Here is a 16,523-nt window from a genome sequence, read left to right on the forward strand (position 1 = left end):
TTTTAAAACTCAAAAATTTGGACCTGTCACCAAAAAACAAATCAGGAGTAGGAATCTTCGGCTCTAAAACAGGAGTCTGAACAATATAATCAGAAATACCGTGTACCCTAGCAGCAAGCTGGTCCACACGAGAAGCTAATTCCTGAATATCCATGCTAGCACAAGACTCCTCAGCCACCCAGAGAAAAAGAGGGAAGAGAAGAGACAGAAAAAAAAAATGGCTCAACACCTTTCTTCCCTTCTTCTGAGATGCATTTAACTCATTATCGGCCAGTTGTACTGTTATGATCCGGTGACTTTGGAGCCGCATGGAACTTTCTCTGGAGTTGGTGGAAACTATACTGACCGCAAATCCTGATCTTAACACCGGAACTAGAAGTAGCCGTGGGGTGTGCCTAACAAATCCTAGACACCGCGACACAGCCGGAGGACTAAATACCCCTAAAGATGGAAATAGGAATACTATCTTGCCTCAGAGCAGAACCCCAAAGGATAGGCAGCCCCCCACAAATATTGACTGTGAGTAGTAGAGGAAAACACACATGCCGGCAGGAAACAGGATTTAGCAAAAGAGGCCACTCTAGCTAAAATAGGAAAGGATAGGATAGAATACTAAACGGTCAGTATGAAAACCCTTCCAGAAATATCCACAGAAGAAAATACAAAAAACTCCACCATCTAACTAAAGATGTGGAGCGTATATCTGCAACTCCAGAAAATCCAGCAAGACAGAGAAAAACACTGATTCAATCTAAGCCGGACAAGAGAAAATAAATGAATAGCACAAAATTATTAGCACACAGCATGTGTGCCACAGAAACATAAACCAGACACTTATCTTTGCTGACAACTGCATTCCCACCTACAACCACTGGAGGGAACCCAAAAGCAGAATTCACAACAATATACTGTGTGGTGGATTATCTGCCGCACTCTGGTGTCGGTATATACTGTGTGGTGGATTATCTGCTGCACTCTGGTGTCGGTATACATTGTGTGATGGATTACCTGCCGCACTCTGGTGTCGGTATACACTGTGTGATGGATTACCTGCCGCACTCTGGTGTCGGTATATACTGTGTGGTGGATTATCTGCCGCACTCTGGTGTCGGTATATACTGTGTGGTGGATTATCTGCTGCACTCTGGTGTCGGTATACACTGTGTGATGGATTATCTGCCGCACTCTGGTGTCGGTATATACTGTGTGGTGGATTATCTGCCGCACTCTGGTGCCGGTATATACTGTGTGATGGATTATCTGCCGCACTCTGGTGCCGGTATATACTGTGTGATGGATTATCTGCCGCACTCTGGTGTCGGTATATACTGTGTGGTGGATTACCTGCCGCACTCTGGTGTCGGTATATACTGTGTGGTGGATTATCTGCCGCACTCTGGTGTCGGTATACACTGTGTGATGGATTATCTGCCGCACTCTGGTGTCGGTATACACTGTGTGATGGATTATCTGCTGCACTCTGGTGTCGGTATACACTGTGTGATGGATTATCTGCCGCACTCTGGTGTCGGTATATACTGTGTGATGGATTATATGCTGCACTCTGGTGTCGGTATACACTGTGTGATGGATTATCTGCTGCACTCTGGTGTCGGTATACACTGTGTGATGGATTATCTGCCGCACTCTGGTGTCGGTATATACTGTGTGGTGGATTATCTGCCGCACTCTGGTGTCGGTATACACTGTGTGATGGATTATCTGCCGCACTCTGGTGTCGGTATACACTGTGTGATGGATTATCTGCCGCACTCTGGTGTCGGTATATACTGTGTGATGGATTATCTGCCGCACTCTGGTGTCGGTATACACTGTGTGGTGGATTATCTGCTGCACTCTGGTGTCGGTATACACTGTGTGATGGATTATCTGCTGCACTCTGGTGTCGGTTTATACTGTGTGATGGATTACCTGCCGCACTCTGGTGTCGGTATACACTGTGTGATGGATTACCTGCTGCACTCTGGTGCCGGTATATACTGTGTGGTGGATTATCTGCCGCACTCTGGTGTCGGTATATACTGTGTGGTGGATTATCTGCCGCACTCTGGTGTCGGTATATACTGTGTGATGGATTATCTGCTGCACTCTGGTGTCGGTATACACTGTGTGATGGATTATCTGCTGCACTCTGGTGTCGGTATACACTGTGTGATGGATTATCTGCCGCACTCTGGTGTCGGTATATACTGTGTGATGGATTACCTGCCGCACTCTGGTGTCGGTATACACTGTGTGGTGGATTATCTGCCGCACTCTGGTGCCGGTATATACTGTGTGATGGATTACCTGCCGCACTCTGGTGTCGGTATACACTGTGTGATGGATTATCTGCCGCACTCTCGTGTCGGTATACACTGTGTGATGGATTATCTGCCGCACTCTCGTGTCGGTATACACTGTGTGATGGATTACCTGCCGCACTCTGGTGCCGGTATATACTGTGTGGTGGATTATCTGCCGCACTCTGGTGTCGGTATATACTGTGTGGTGGATTATCTGCCGCACTCTGGTGTCGGTATACACTGTGTGATGGATTACCTGCCGCACTCTGGTGTCGGTATACACTGTGTGGTGGATTATCTGCCGCACTCTGGTGTCGGTATATACTGTGTGGTGGATTATCTGCCGCACTCTCGTGTCGGTATACACTGTGTGATGGATTATCTGCCGCACTCTGGTGTCGGTATACACTGTGTGATGGATTACCTGCCGCACTCTGGTGTCGGTATACACTGTGTGATGGATTATCTGCTGCACTCTGGTGTCGGTATACACTGTGTGATGGATTATCTGCTGCACTCTGGTGTCGGTATACACTGTGTGATGGATTATCTGCCGCACTCTGGTGTCGGTATATACTGTGTGATGGATTACCTGCCGCACTCTGGTGTCGGTATACACTGTGTGGTGGATTATCTGCCGCACTCTGGTGCCGGTATATACTGTGTGATGGATTACCTGCCGCACTCTGGTGTCGGTATACACTGTGTGGTGGATTATCTGCCGCACTCTGGTGTCGGTATATACTGTGTGATGGATTATCTGCTGCACTCTGGTGTCGGTATACATTGTGTGATGGATTATCTGCCGCACTCTGGTGTCGGTATACACTGTGTGATGGATTATCTGCCGCACTCTGGTGTCGGTATATACTGTGTGATGGATTATCTGCCGCACTCTGGTGTCGGTATATACTGTGTGGTGGATTATCTGCCGCACTCTGGTGTCGGTATATACTGTGTGGTGGATTATCTGCTGCACTCTGGTGTCGGTATATACTGTGTGGTGGATTATCTGCCGCACTCTCGTGTCGGTATACACTGTGTGATGGATTACCTGCAGCACTCTGGTGTCGGTATACACTGTGTGATGGATTATCTGCCGCACTCTGGTGCCGGTATATACTGTGTGGTGGATTATCTGCCGCACTCTGGTGTCGGTATATACTGTGTGGTGGATTACCTGCCGCACTCTGGTGTCGGTATATACTGTGTGGTGGATTATCTGCCGCACTCTGGTGTCGGTATATACTGTGTGGTGGATTATCTGCTGCACTCTGGTGTCGGTATATACTGTGTGGTGGATTATCTGCCGCACTCTCGTGTCGGTATACACTGTGTGATGGATTACCTGCAGCACTCTGGTGTCGGTATACACTGTGTGATGGATTATCTGCCGCACTCTGGTGCCGGTATATACTGTGTGATGGATTATCTGCCGCACTCTGGTGTCGGTATACATTGTGTGATGGATTACCTGCCGCACTCTGGTGTCGGTATATACTGTGTGGTGGATTATCTGCCGCACTCTGGTGTCGGTATATACTGTGTGGTGGATTATCTGCTGCACTCTGGTGTCGGTATATACTGTGTGGTGGATTATCTGCCGCACTCTCGTGTCGGTATACACTGTGTGATGGATTACCTGCAGCACTCTGGTGTCGGTATACACTGTGTGATGGATTATCTGCCGCACTCTGGTGCCGGTATATACTGTGTGATGGATTATCTGCCGCACTCTGGTGTCGGTATACATTGTGTGATGGATTACCTGCCGCACTCTGGTGTCGGTATATACTGTGTGGTGGATTATCTGCCGCACTCTGGTGTCGGTATATACTGTGTGGTGGATTATCTGCTGCACTCTGGTGTCGGTATATACTGTGTGGTGGATTATCTGCCGCACTCTCGTGTCGGTATACACTGTGTGATGGATTACCTGCAGCACTCTGGTGTCGGTATACACTGTGTGATGGATTATCTGCCGCACTCTGGTGCCGGTATATACTGTGTGGTGGATTATCTGCCGCACTCTGGTGTCGGTATATACTGTGTGGTGGATTACCTGCCGCACTCTGGTGTCGGTATATACTGTGTGGTGGATTATCTGCCGCACTCTGGTGTCGGTATATACTGTGTGGTGGATTATCTGCTGCACTCTGGTGTCGGTATATACTGTGTGGTGGATTATCTGCCGCACTCTCGTGTCGGTATACACTGTGTGATGGATTACCTGCAGCACTCTGGTGTCGGTATACACTGTGTGATGGATTATCTGCCGCACTCTGGTGCCGGTATATACTGTGTGGTGGATTATCTGCCGCACTCTGGTGTCGGTATATACTGTGTGATGGATTATCTGCCGCACTCTGGTGTCGGTATACACTGTGTGATGGATTACCTGCCGCACTCTGGTGTCGGTATACACTGTGTGGTGGATTATCTGCCGCACTCTGGTGTCGGTATACACTGTGTGGTGGATTATCTGCCGCACTCTCGTGTCGGTATACACTGTGTGATGGATTACCTGCCGCACTCTGGTGTCGGTATACACTGTGTGATGGATTACCTGCTGCACTCTGGTGTCGGTATACACTGTGTGATGGATTACCTGCCGCACTCTGGTGTCGGTATACACTGTGTGGTGGATTATCTGCCGCACTCTGGTGTCGGTATACACTGTGTGATGGATTACCTGCCGCACTCTGGTGTCGGTATACACTGTGTGATGGATTACCTGCTGCACTCTGGTGTCGGTATACACTGTGTGATGGATTACCTGCCGCACTCTGGTGTCGGTATACACTGTGTGATGGATTACCTGCCGCACTCTGGTGTCGGTATACACTGTGTGATGGATTATCTGCCGCACTCTGGTGTCGGTATATACTGTGTGGTGGATTACCTGCCGCACTCTGGTGCCGGTATATACTGTGTGGTGGATTACCTGCTGCACTCTGGTGTCGGTATACACTGTGTGATGGATTACCTGCCGCACTCTGGTGTCGGTATACACTGTGTGGTGGATTATCTGCCGCACTCTGGTGCCGGTATATACTGTGTGATGGATTACCTGCCGCACTCTGGTGTCGGTATACACTGTGTGGTGGATTATCTGCCGCACTCTGGTGTCGGTATATACTGTGTGATGGATTATCTGCTGCACTCTGGTGTCGGTATACATTGTGTGATGGATTATCTGCCGCACTCTGGTGTCGGTATACACTGTGTGATGGATTATCTGCCGCACTCTGGTGTCGGTATATACTGTGTGATGGATTATCTGCCGCACTCTGGTGTCGGTATATACTGTGTGGTGGATTACCTGCCGCACTCTGGTGTCGGTATATACTGTGTGGTGGATTATCTGCCGCACTCTGGTGTCGGTATATACTGTGTGGTGGATTATCTGCTGCACTCTGGTGTCGGTATATACTGTGTGGTGGATTATCTGCCGCACTCTCGTGTCGGTATACACTGTGTGATGGATTACCTGCAGCACTCTGGTGTCGGTATACACTGTGTGATGGATTATCTGCCGCACTCTGGTGTCGGTATATACTGTGTGGTGGATTATCTGCCGCACTCTCGTGTCGGTATACACTGTGTGGTGGATTATCTGCTGCACTCTGGTGCCGGTATACACTGTGTGATGGATTATCTGCCGCACTCTGGTGCCGGTATATACTGTGTGGTGGATTATCTGCCGCACTCTGGTGTCGGTATATACTGTGTGATGGATTATCTGCCGCACTCTGGTGTCGGTATATACTGTGTGATGGATTATCTGCCGCACTCTGGTGTCGGTATATACTGTGTGGTGGATTACCTGCCGCACTCTGGTGTCGGTATATACTGTGTGGTGGATTACCTGCCGCACTCTGGTGTCGGTATATACTGTGTGGTGGATTATCTGCCGCACTCTGGTGTCGGTATATACTGTGTGGTGGATTATCTGCTGCACTCTGGTGTCGGTATATACTGTGTGGTGGATTATCTGCCGCACTCTCGTGTCGGTATACACTGTGTGATGGATTACCTGCAGCACTCTGGTGTCGGTATACACTGTGTGATGGATTATCTGCCGCACTCTGGTGCCGGTATATACTGTGTGATGGATTATCTGCCGCACTCTGGTGTCGGTATATACTGTGTGGTGGATTACCTGCCGCACTCTGGTGTCGGTATATACTGTGTGGTGGATTATCTGCCGCACTCTGGTGTCGGTATATACTGTGTGGTGGATTATCTGCTGCACTCTGGTGTCGGTATATACTGTGTGGTGGATTATCTGCCGCACTCTCGTGTCGGTATACACTGTGTGATGGATTACCTGCAGCACTCTGGTGTCGGTATACACTGTGTGATGGATTATCTGCCGCACTCTGGTGCCGGTATATACTGTGTGGTGGATTATCTGCCGCACTCTGGTGTCGGTATACACTGTGTGATGGATTATCTGCCGCACTCTGGTGTCGGTATACACTGTGTGATGGATTATCTGCCGCACTCTGGTGTCGGTATACACTGTGTGATGGATTATCTGCTGCACTCTGGTGTCGGTATACACTGTGTGATGGATTACCTGCCGCACTCTGGTGTCGGTATACACTGTGTGGTGGATTATCTGCCGCACTCTGGTGTCGGTATACACTGTGTGATGGATTATCTGCCGCACTCTGGTGTCGGTATATACTGTGTGATGGATTATCTGCCGCACTCTCGTGTCGGTATACACTGTGTGATGGATTACCTGCCGCACTCTGGTGTCGGTATACACTGTGTGATGGATTACCTGCTGCACTCTGGTGTCGGTATACACTGTGTGATGGATTATCTGCCGCACTCTCGTGTCGGTATACACTGTGTGATGGATTACCTGCTGCACTCTGGTGTCGGTATACACTGTGTGATGGATTATCTGCCGCACTCTGGTGTCGGTATACACTGTGTGATGGATTACCTGCTGCACTCTGGTGTCGGTATACACTGTGTGATGGATTACCTGCCGCACTCTGGTGTCGGTATACACTGTGTGGTGGATTATCTGCCGCACTCTGGTGTCGGTATACACTGTGTGATGGATTACCTGCCGCACTCTGGTGTCGGTATACACTGTGTGATGGATTACCTGCTGCACTCTGGTGTCGGTATACACTGTGTGATGGATTACCTGCCGCACTCTGGTGTCGGTATACACTGTGTGATGGATTACCTGCCGCACTCTGGTGTCGGTATACACTGTGTGATGGATTACCTGCTGCACTCTGGTGTCGGTATACACTGTGTGATGGATTACCTGCCGCACTCTGGTGTCGGTATACACTGTGTGGTGGATTATCTGCCGCACTCTGGTGTCGGTATACACTGTGTGGTGGATTATCTGCCGCACTCTGGTGTCGGTATACACTGTGTGATGGATTACCTGCTGCACTCTGGTGTCGGTATACACTGTGTGATGGATTACCTGCCTCCTATTCCAGTGTTCGCGGTGTGATGGATTACCTGCTTCACTCTGGTGCTGCTACTCGCTGTGTTTTGGATTACCTACCTCACTCCGGTGTCAGTACTCGCTGTGTGGTGGATTACCTGCTCATACTCGCGGTATGATGCATTACCTGCCAAACTCCGGTGCTGTTACTTGCTGTGTGGTGGATTAAATGCTTGTACTTGCATTGTGTTGGATCACCTGCCGGTACATACTGTGTGATGGAATACCTATCACACTCTTGTGCCGCTACTCGCAGTGTGGTGGATTACCATCCGGTACAGGCAGTGTGATGGATTACCTCCTGCACTGCGGTGCCAGTGCTCGCGGTGTGGTGGATTACGTGCCGGTATTCACAGCGAGGTTGATTACATTCCACACTACATTGCCGATACTCGCGGTTTGGTGGATTACCTGCCGGTACTCATGGTGTGGTAGATTACATGCTGCACTCTGGTGCTAGTACTCACGGTGTGGTAGATTACATGCTGCACTCTGGTGCTAGTACTCACGGTGTGGTAGATTACATGCTGCACTCTGGTGCTAGTACTCACGGTGTGGTAGATTACATGCTGCACTCTGGTGCTAGTACTCACGGTGTGGTAGATTACATGCTGCACTCTGGTGCTAGTACTCACGGTGTGGTAGATTACATGCTGCACTCTGGTGCTAGTACTCACGGTGTGGTAGATTACATGCTGCACTCTGGTGCTAGTACTCACGGTGTGGTAGATTACATGCTGCACTCTGGTGCTAGTACTCACGGTGTGGTAGATTACATGCTGCACTCTGGTGCTAGTACTCACGGTGTGGTAGATTACATGCTGCACTCTGGTGCTAGTACTCACGGTGTGGTAGATTACATGCTGCACTCTGGTGCTAGTACTCACGGTGTGGTAGATTACATGCTGCACTCTGGTGCTAGTACTCACGGTGTGGTAGATTACATGCTGCACTCTTGTGCTGTTACTTGCTGTGTGGTGGATTACCTGCCGGTACTCGCAGTGTGATGGGTTACCCTCCGCCCTCCGGTGCCAGTATTCGCAGTGTGATGGATTACCTGCCGGCACTCCGGTGTTGTACTCATGGTTGCTCTTGATCTTGCAGTATCGTCTTCCCTGTAGCGATGGCACAGCTTCCTCTGGAGTCCGTCCTGCATCTGAAGATGTTCGGCATATTGAATCCTAACAGCGGGGGCTCCCCAGACACCAATAAGCAGAGGAAGGGTCCGGAGCTACTGGGGCAGGCCTCTCTACCACTTTTCAACTTTAAAAGGTGAGCGCTCCCCAAACTTGTCCTCTCGGCTATGAGTGCCCCCTTCATCAACAAAACACTGGGGAAAACTGTAATAAAGTTCTTACTGAGAGCTGGAAGATTATAACAAAATGATGTCCTAAAGTATTTGACCCATACTATTTGCGTCGCTGTACCCGCATAAACAATAATCATAAGATTTGTCACCAAAAATATATTAATACAATGGTAAAGCGAGGTACTACTTAATTAAAAAGTAATATTTTATTGGTACAAAGATAAAGCAATGTGAAAAAATACAAAAAGAAAGGTGCTAGATCATAAAAGGAGGGACTTAAATACAACGGGGTACCACGTTACACAAGCTATATAAAATAGTGGCCTGGCCGTGGAGTGGCCATGGTCTGTGGAATGGAGTGGCCATGGTCTGTGGAATGGAGTGGCCATGGTCTGTGGAATGGAGTGGCCATGGTCTGTGGAATGGAGTGGCCATGGTCTGTGGAATGGAGTGGCCATGGTCTGTGGAATGGAGTGGCCATGGTCTGTGGAATGGAGTGGCCATGGTCTGTGGAATGGAGTGGCCATGGTCTGTGGAATGGAGTGGCCATGGTCTGTGGAATGGAGTGGCCATGGTCTGTGGAATGGAGTGGCCATGGTCTGTGGAATGGAGTGGCCATGGTCTGTGGAATGGAGTGGCCATGGTCTGTGGAATGGAGTGGCCTGGTGGTGGAATGGAGTGGCCTGGTGGTGGAATGGAGTGGCCTGGTCGTGGAATGGAGTGGCCGCCTGGTCGTGGAAGGGAGTGGCCTGGTCGTGGAAGGGAGTGGCCTGGTCGTGGAAGGGAGTGGCCGCCTGGTCGTGGAATGGAGTGGCCTGGTTGTGGAAGGGAGTGGCCGCCTGGTCGTGGAATGGAGTGGCCTGGTCGTGGAAGGGAGTGGCCGCCTGGTCGTGGAATGGAGTGGCCTGGTCGTGGAAGGGAGTGGCCTGGCAGTGGATTGGAGTGGCCATGGTCTGTGGCGATGATGTGATCGTGGAGTGGCCTGACCGTGGAGTGGAGTGGCCTGACCGTGGAGCGTCCTGACCGTGGGGTGGTGTAGCCTGGCTGTGGGATGGAGTGGCCTGGCTGTGGAGAGGCCTGGCTGTGGAATGGAGTGTCCTGAGAGTGGAGTGGCCTGGCTGTGGAGTGGCCTGGCTGTGGAGTGGAGTGTCCTGAGAGTGGCCTTGCCGTGATGTGGCCTGTCCGTGGGGTGGAGTGGGCTGGCGATGGAGCGGGCTAAAGATGGTGTAGCCACGGTGTGGGCTGGCGATGGTGTGGACTGACCATGTTGTTGACTGGCGATGGTTTGGCCATGGTGTGGCTGGCGATGGGGTAGCCAAGCTGGCGATGGTGTGGCCATGGTGTGGACTGGCAATGGTGTAGTCATGGTGTGTGTAGTGAAATATGTATATGTATGGATGTATGACCAGTAGTAAATTAACATCTGTCCTTAGACTGCAGCTCTCACAAATGTCATGACCGATGGTATCCTGAGTTTCAGGCAGTTTCATGGTCTCCAGTCACCCCAGGGGGGATGTCCTGAACACACACAGAATTGGAAACACTTCACGCTTTCTAGTGCCTTTGATGAGAAGACACCAAATTGCAGCCTGATACTGTATAGTTACTCTGAGAAAGAAAGATTACACGAATAGTGTTGAAAGAAAAAAATAATGTATTCTCTGGTAAAATGGCCAGGATCCAGTCACAAACCAAGGATTAGAATATTAACCTGAGAGGACTGGTCTAGAAATCTGACTCTATAAATTAGATGCTGGGGTAGCCATGCTGGTTCAGTATGCCTTCAATTTGGAATAAATCCCCAACAGTGTCACCAGCAAAGCCCCCCCCACACCATCACACCTCCTCCTCCATGCTTCACGGTGGGAACCAGGCATGTAGAGTATAGGGCCACCATCTAGTGTATATATATATATATACTAGATGGTGGCCCTATACTCTACATGCCTGTAGTATATACTAAATGGTGGCCCGATTCTAACGCATCGGGTATTCTAGAATATGCATGTCCACGTAGTATATTGCCCAATCACGTAGTATATTGCCCAGCCACGTATTATATTGCCCAATCACGTACTATATTGCCCAGCCACGTAGTATATTGCCCAGCCACGTAGTATATTGCCCAATCACGTACTATATTGCCCAGCCACGTAGTATATTGCCCAATCACGTAGTATATTGCCCAGTCACGTACTATATTGCCCAGCCACGTAGTATATTGCCCAGCCATGTACTATATTGCCCAGCCACGTAGTATATTGCCCAGCCACGTAGTATATTGCCCAGTCACGTAGTATATTGCCCAATCACGTAGTATATTGCCCAGCCACGTAGTATATTGCCCAGTCACGTAGTATATTGCCCAGCCACGTAGTATATTGCCCAGTCACGCAGTATATTGCCCAGTCACGTAGTATATTGCCCAGCCACGTAGTATATTGCCCAGCCACGTAGTATATTGCCCAGCCATGTACAATATTGCCCAGCCAAGTAGTATATTGCCCAGCCACGTAGTATATTGCCCAGTCACGTAGTATATTGCCCAGCCACGTAGTATATTGCCCAGCCATGTACAATATTGCCCAGCCAAGTAGTATATTGCCCAGCCACGTAGTATATTGCCCAGCCATGTACAATATTGCCCAGCCACGTAGTATATTGCCCAGTCACGTACTATATTGCCCAGCCACGTAGTATATTGCCCAGCCACGTAGTATATTGCCCAGTCACGTAGTATATTGCCCAGCCAAGTAGTATATTGCCCAGCCATGTACAATATTGCCCAGCCAAGTAGTATATTGCCCAGCCACGTAGTATATTGCCCAGTCACGTAGTATATTGCCCAGCCACGTAGTATATTGCCCAGCCAAGTAGTATATTGCCCAGCCATGTACAATATTGCCCAGCCAAGTAGTATATTGCCCAGCCACGTAGTATATTGCCCAGCCAAGTAGTATATTGCCCAGCCACGTAGTATATTGCCCAGTCACGTAGTATATTGCCCAGTCACGTACTATATTGCCCAGCCACGTAGTATATTGCCCAGCCAAGTAGTATATTGCCCAGCCATGTACAATATTGCCCAGCCAAGTAGTATATTGCCCAGCCACGTAGTATATTGCCCAGCCAAGTAGTATATTGCCCACCACGTATGTCACAGGTTAAAAAATAAACATATACTCACCTTCCGAGGGCCCCTTGTAGTTCGGTCACATGACCGTGACGTCATTGCAGGTCCTTCTCCCATACTATTCTTGGCACCGGAACCTGCCGTATATAATGATTTTTTATTTTTTTTAAATTATTTTTAACATTAGATGTTTTTACTATTGACGCTGCAGAGGCAGCATCAATAGTAAAATCTTGGACACACAGGGTTAATAGCGGCGGTAATGGAGTGCGTTACCCGTCCGTTACCGCTGGCATTAACCCTGTGAGCGGTGACTGCGGGGAGTAGGAAGGGACTAATCGGACTGTGGCCGTCGCTGATTGGTCGCGGCAGCCATGACAGGCAGCTGGCGAGACCAATCAGTGACTTGGATTCCATGACATGAAGAGAGGGTAACCTTCGGCACTCAACAAGTCCACACCTTTATGTTCTCAATGGAGATAGATTTATTAATAAACAGCCAGCAAAAAATAGTTACAGACAAAAAATTCCAACGTTTCGGCGTATCGCCTTTTTCAAGGAAGTCTGTGATAGTAGAACAAAACAGATATTTTAATAGTTAATATCGTACATTCAAGTATGAAAATCATTAAACAAAATAAGAGGCTGAATAAAGCCCATCCGAGAGAAGAAAATTTAATTGAAAAGATGACACTGAAAACTCCATGTGATTGGACGACACCGTGATGAAAAAAGAAGAAATATTTTATTATTTTTCATTATGATGAAATAATCTTGGTGTCCCAGAAACAAGAGAGAGGGGGATGTGCAGACATAGAAAAGAATATACACAAACAATAGAAGGAAAACACATATGGAGTGAAAAACCAGATAAAAAGAAGAAAGAAGAGTATAGCAACGAGCATCTGTCCAAGATATAGGTGCATGTAAGGAATATGATAAAGGACCATGTTGTGAACACATTGTAACGCACACATACATGGATATGCATAGAAGTCCTCAATACATATAGACCCACACCATACCTCTATATATAAGAAGGAAAAACCAGAAACTAACTGAAATGTACCTGGATATAACCAAGAGGAATCTTAATGTATCACTTGTCGATAACGGCATAGCTGCAGGGATATTACAAGTAATATGTCATAAGTTCCAATGTAATATCATGCCTAAAATCGATACAGAGTAGAACCAGTAAAGATACATAGCGGTCCCACTGCGACAACCAGCGTGCCAGCATGTCCACTATAATCCCATAAGACAGCAGCAAAGCCGCCCAGACACCATTAGCGGAATGTATGCTCACTATAGTTAGGGTGACGCACAGTATGCCATAAACCCGGTATAAATGCCGTAAATCTCGTGAGGTCACTTCCGGTTACACAAGAGCACTCGTGTGAAGCACGGAAAAAGCCGACAGAAAGGCCTGGCGCATGCGCAGTGGGATAAACCTAGCGCTAGTAATAGAATGCCGAGCAGCCCATACACAGGAGACGGCGCAGGCGTAATACGCCAAAAAACTAGTCCCTCATGTAGGCAAACAGGTGTGACGTACAAAATAAGACAATAAATCCTTATAAAAAGGGGAAAAGGTATAAAAAAATCACTGACATAAACCATAAAGGGGACAAAGTAACAATATCGGATATGTAAATGTGGGCCATATACTGTAGAAAAGAAAAGAAAACACCAAGGCTGCACCTATCGATGTGGACATACAAATAAACTGCACAAGGGGGGATAAAACAGAACAGCTAGTGTGATATATATATATATATAATTATATCTAAGTGCATAGAAGTGAAATATCACCATAGTAACATATATCTATAATAGACAAGATCCCATAGGAGAGACATCCATGAAATTGAGATAAAATTGTGTATTGAGAATGGGAAAGAACATAACCCAGCAAGAAAAAAGGAACCTTGAAAGGAAGATTGCAATCATGATGGCACCTAAAAAAGGGAAAATAGTAAAAAAAATATAATCAACATAAAACAACAAAATTTAACAACATTTAAAGTGATATATGCAGATAACACATAATTAAATAAAAACTAATTTTGTATTGCTTCATATTCCCTGTTCATGCCTCGTGGATAAAGCGTCTGGAGGGTGAAAATCCAGAACGCCTCTTTCTTTTAATCTCTGAACCCTATTTCCACCGCGCCTACAGGAGGGAATACTCTCGAGTACCTGAAACTTTAATTGTGAAATGGAATGTCCCGCTGAGATAAAATGAAACGGAAATTTTCTTCTCTCGGATAGGCTTTATTCAGCCTCTTATTTTGTTTAATGATTTTCATACTTGAATGTACGATATTAACTATTAAAATATCTGTTTTGTTCTACTATCACAGACTTCCTTGAAAAAGGCGATACGCCGAAACGTTGGAATTTTTTGTCTGTAACTATTTTTTGCTGGCTGTTTATTAATAAATCTATCTCCATTGAGAACATAAAGGTGTGGACTTGTTGAGTGCCGAAGGTTACCCTCTCTTCATATTGTGACTTTTTTCCTTTGAGCACCACATATTTTGGAGAGTGCACCGATCCTGACCTGTCTATTATTGGTTTCCATGACAGACAAAGGCCGCAACCAATGAATATCCGTGACACAAAGAAGGACAGACAGAAAGACGGAAGTGACCCTTAGACAATTATATAGTAGATAGGGATATATATATATATATATATATATATGTGTATATATATATATATATATATATATATATATATATATATATATATACATATTCATATATATATATATATATATATATATATATATATATACAGTGGGGCAAAAAAGTATTTAGTCAGTCAGCAATAGTGCAAGTTCCACCACTTAAAAAGATGAGAGGCGTCTGTAATTTACATCATAGGTAGACCTCAACTATGGGAGACAAACTGAGAAAAAAAAATCCAGAAAATCACATTGTCTGTTTTTTTTATCATTTTTTTTGCATATTATGGTGGAAAATAAGTATTTGGTCAGAAACAAACAATCAAGATTTCTGGCTCTCACAGACCTGTAACTTCTTCTTTAAGAGTCTCCTCTTTCCTCCACTCATTACCTGTAGTATTGGCACCTGTTTAAACTTGTTATCAGTATAAAAAGACACCTGTGCACACCCTCAAACAGTCTGACTCCAAACTCCACTATGGTGAAGACCAAAGAGCTGTCAAAGGACACCAGAAACAAAATTGTAGCCCTGCACCAGGCTGGGAAGACTGAATCTGCAATAGCCAACCAGCTTGGAGTGAAGAAATCAACAGTGGGAGCAATAATTAGAAAATGGAAGACATACAAGACCACTGATAATCTCCCTCGATCTGGGGCTCCATGCAAAATCCCACCCCGTGGGGTCAGAATGATCACAAGAACGGTGAGCAAAAATCCCAGAACCACGTGGGGGGACCTAGTGAATGAACTGCAGAGAGCTGGGACCAATGTAACAAGGCCTACCATAAGTAACACACTACGCCACCATGGACTCAGATCCTGCAGTGCCAGACGTGTCCCACTGCTTAAGCCAGTACATGTCCGGGCCCGTCTGAAGTTTGCTAGAGAGCATTTGGATGATCCAGAGGAGTTTTGGGAGAATGTCCTATGGTCTGATGAAACCAAACTGGAACTGTTTGGTAGAAACACAACTTGTCGTGTTTGGAGGAAAAAGAATACTGAGTTGCATCGAGCAAACACCATACCTACTGTAAAGCATAGTGGTGGAAACATCATGCTTTGGGGCTGTTTCTCTGCAAAGGGGCCAGGACGACTGATCCGGGTACATGAAAGAATGAATGGGGCCATGTATCGTGAGATTTTGAGTGCAAACCTCCTTCCATCAGCAAGGGCATTGAAGATGAAACGTGGCTGGGTCTTTCAACATGACAATGATCCAAAGCACACCGCCAGGGCAACGAAGGAGTGGCTTCGTAAGAAGCATTTCAAGGTCCTGGAGTGGCCTAGCCAGTCTCCAGATCTCAACCCTATAGAAAACCTTTGGAGGGAGTTGAAAGTCCGTGTTGCCAAGCGAAAAGCCAAAAACATCACTGCTCTAGAGGAGATCTGCATGGAGGAATGGGCCAACATACCAACAACAGTGTGTGGCAACCTTGTGAAGACTTACAGAAAACGTTTGACCTCTGTCATTGCCAACAAAGGATATATTACAAAGTATTGAGATGAAATTTTGTTTCTGACCAAATACTTATTTTCCACCATAATACGCAAATAAAATGATAAAAAAACAGACAATGTGATTTTCTGGATTTTTT

General features: G+C 47.0%; 1 protein-coding gene across 3 annotated transcripts in view; it reads left to right on the forward strand.

The window, feature by feature from the left end:
- The window catches only part of PIK3C2A (phosphatidylinositol-4-phosphate 3-kinase catalytic subunit type 2 alpha), a 231,923-nt gene that overhangs the window by 93,376 nt on the left and 122,024 nt on the right, over positions 1–16,523 (forward strand). For all 3 annotated transcript variants that reach the window (XM_069738457.1, XM_069738460.1, XM_069738459.1), the window contains exon 13: positions 8,899–9,066. In XM_069738457.1, coding sequence (XP_069594558.1) covers positions 8,899–9,066 — 168 coding nt within the window. The remainder of the gene's footprint in view (positions 1–8,898; positions 9,067–16,523) is intronic.

The sequence above is a fragment of the Ranitomeya imitator genome, chromosome 9 (assembly GCF_032444005.1).
Source record: "Ranitomeya imitator isolate aRanImi1 chromosome 9, aRanImi1.pri, whole genome shotgun sequence".
Lineage (NCBI taxonomy): Eukaryota > Metazoa > Chordata > Amphibia > Anura > Dendrobatidae > Ranitomeya > Ranitomeya imitator.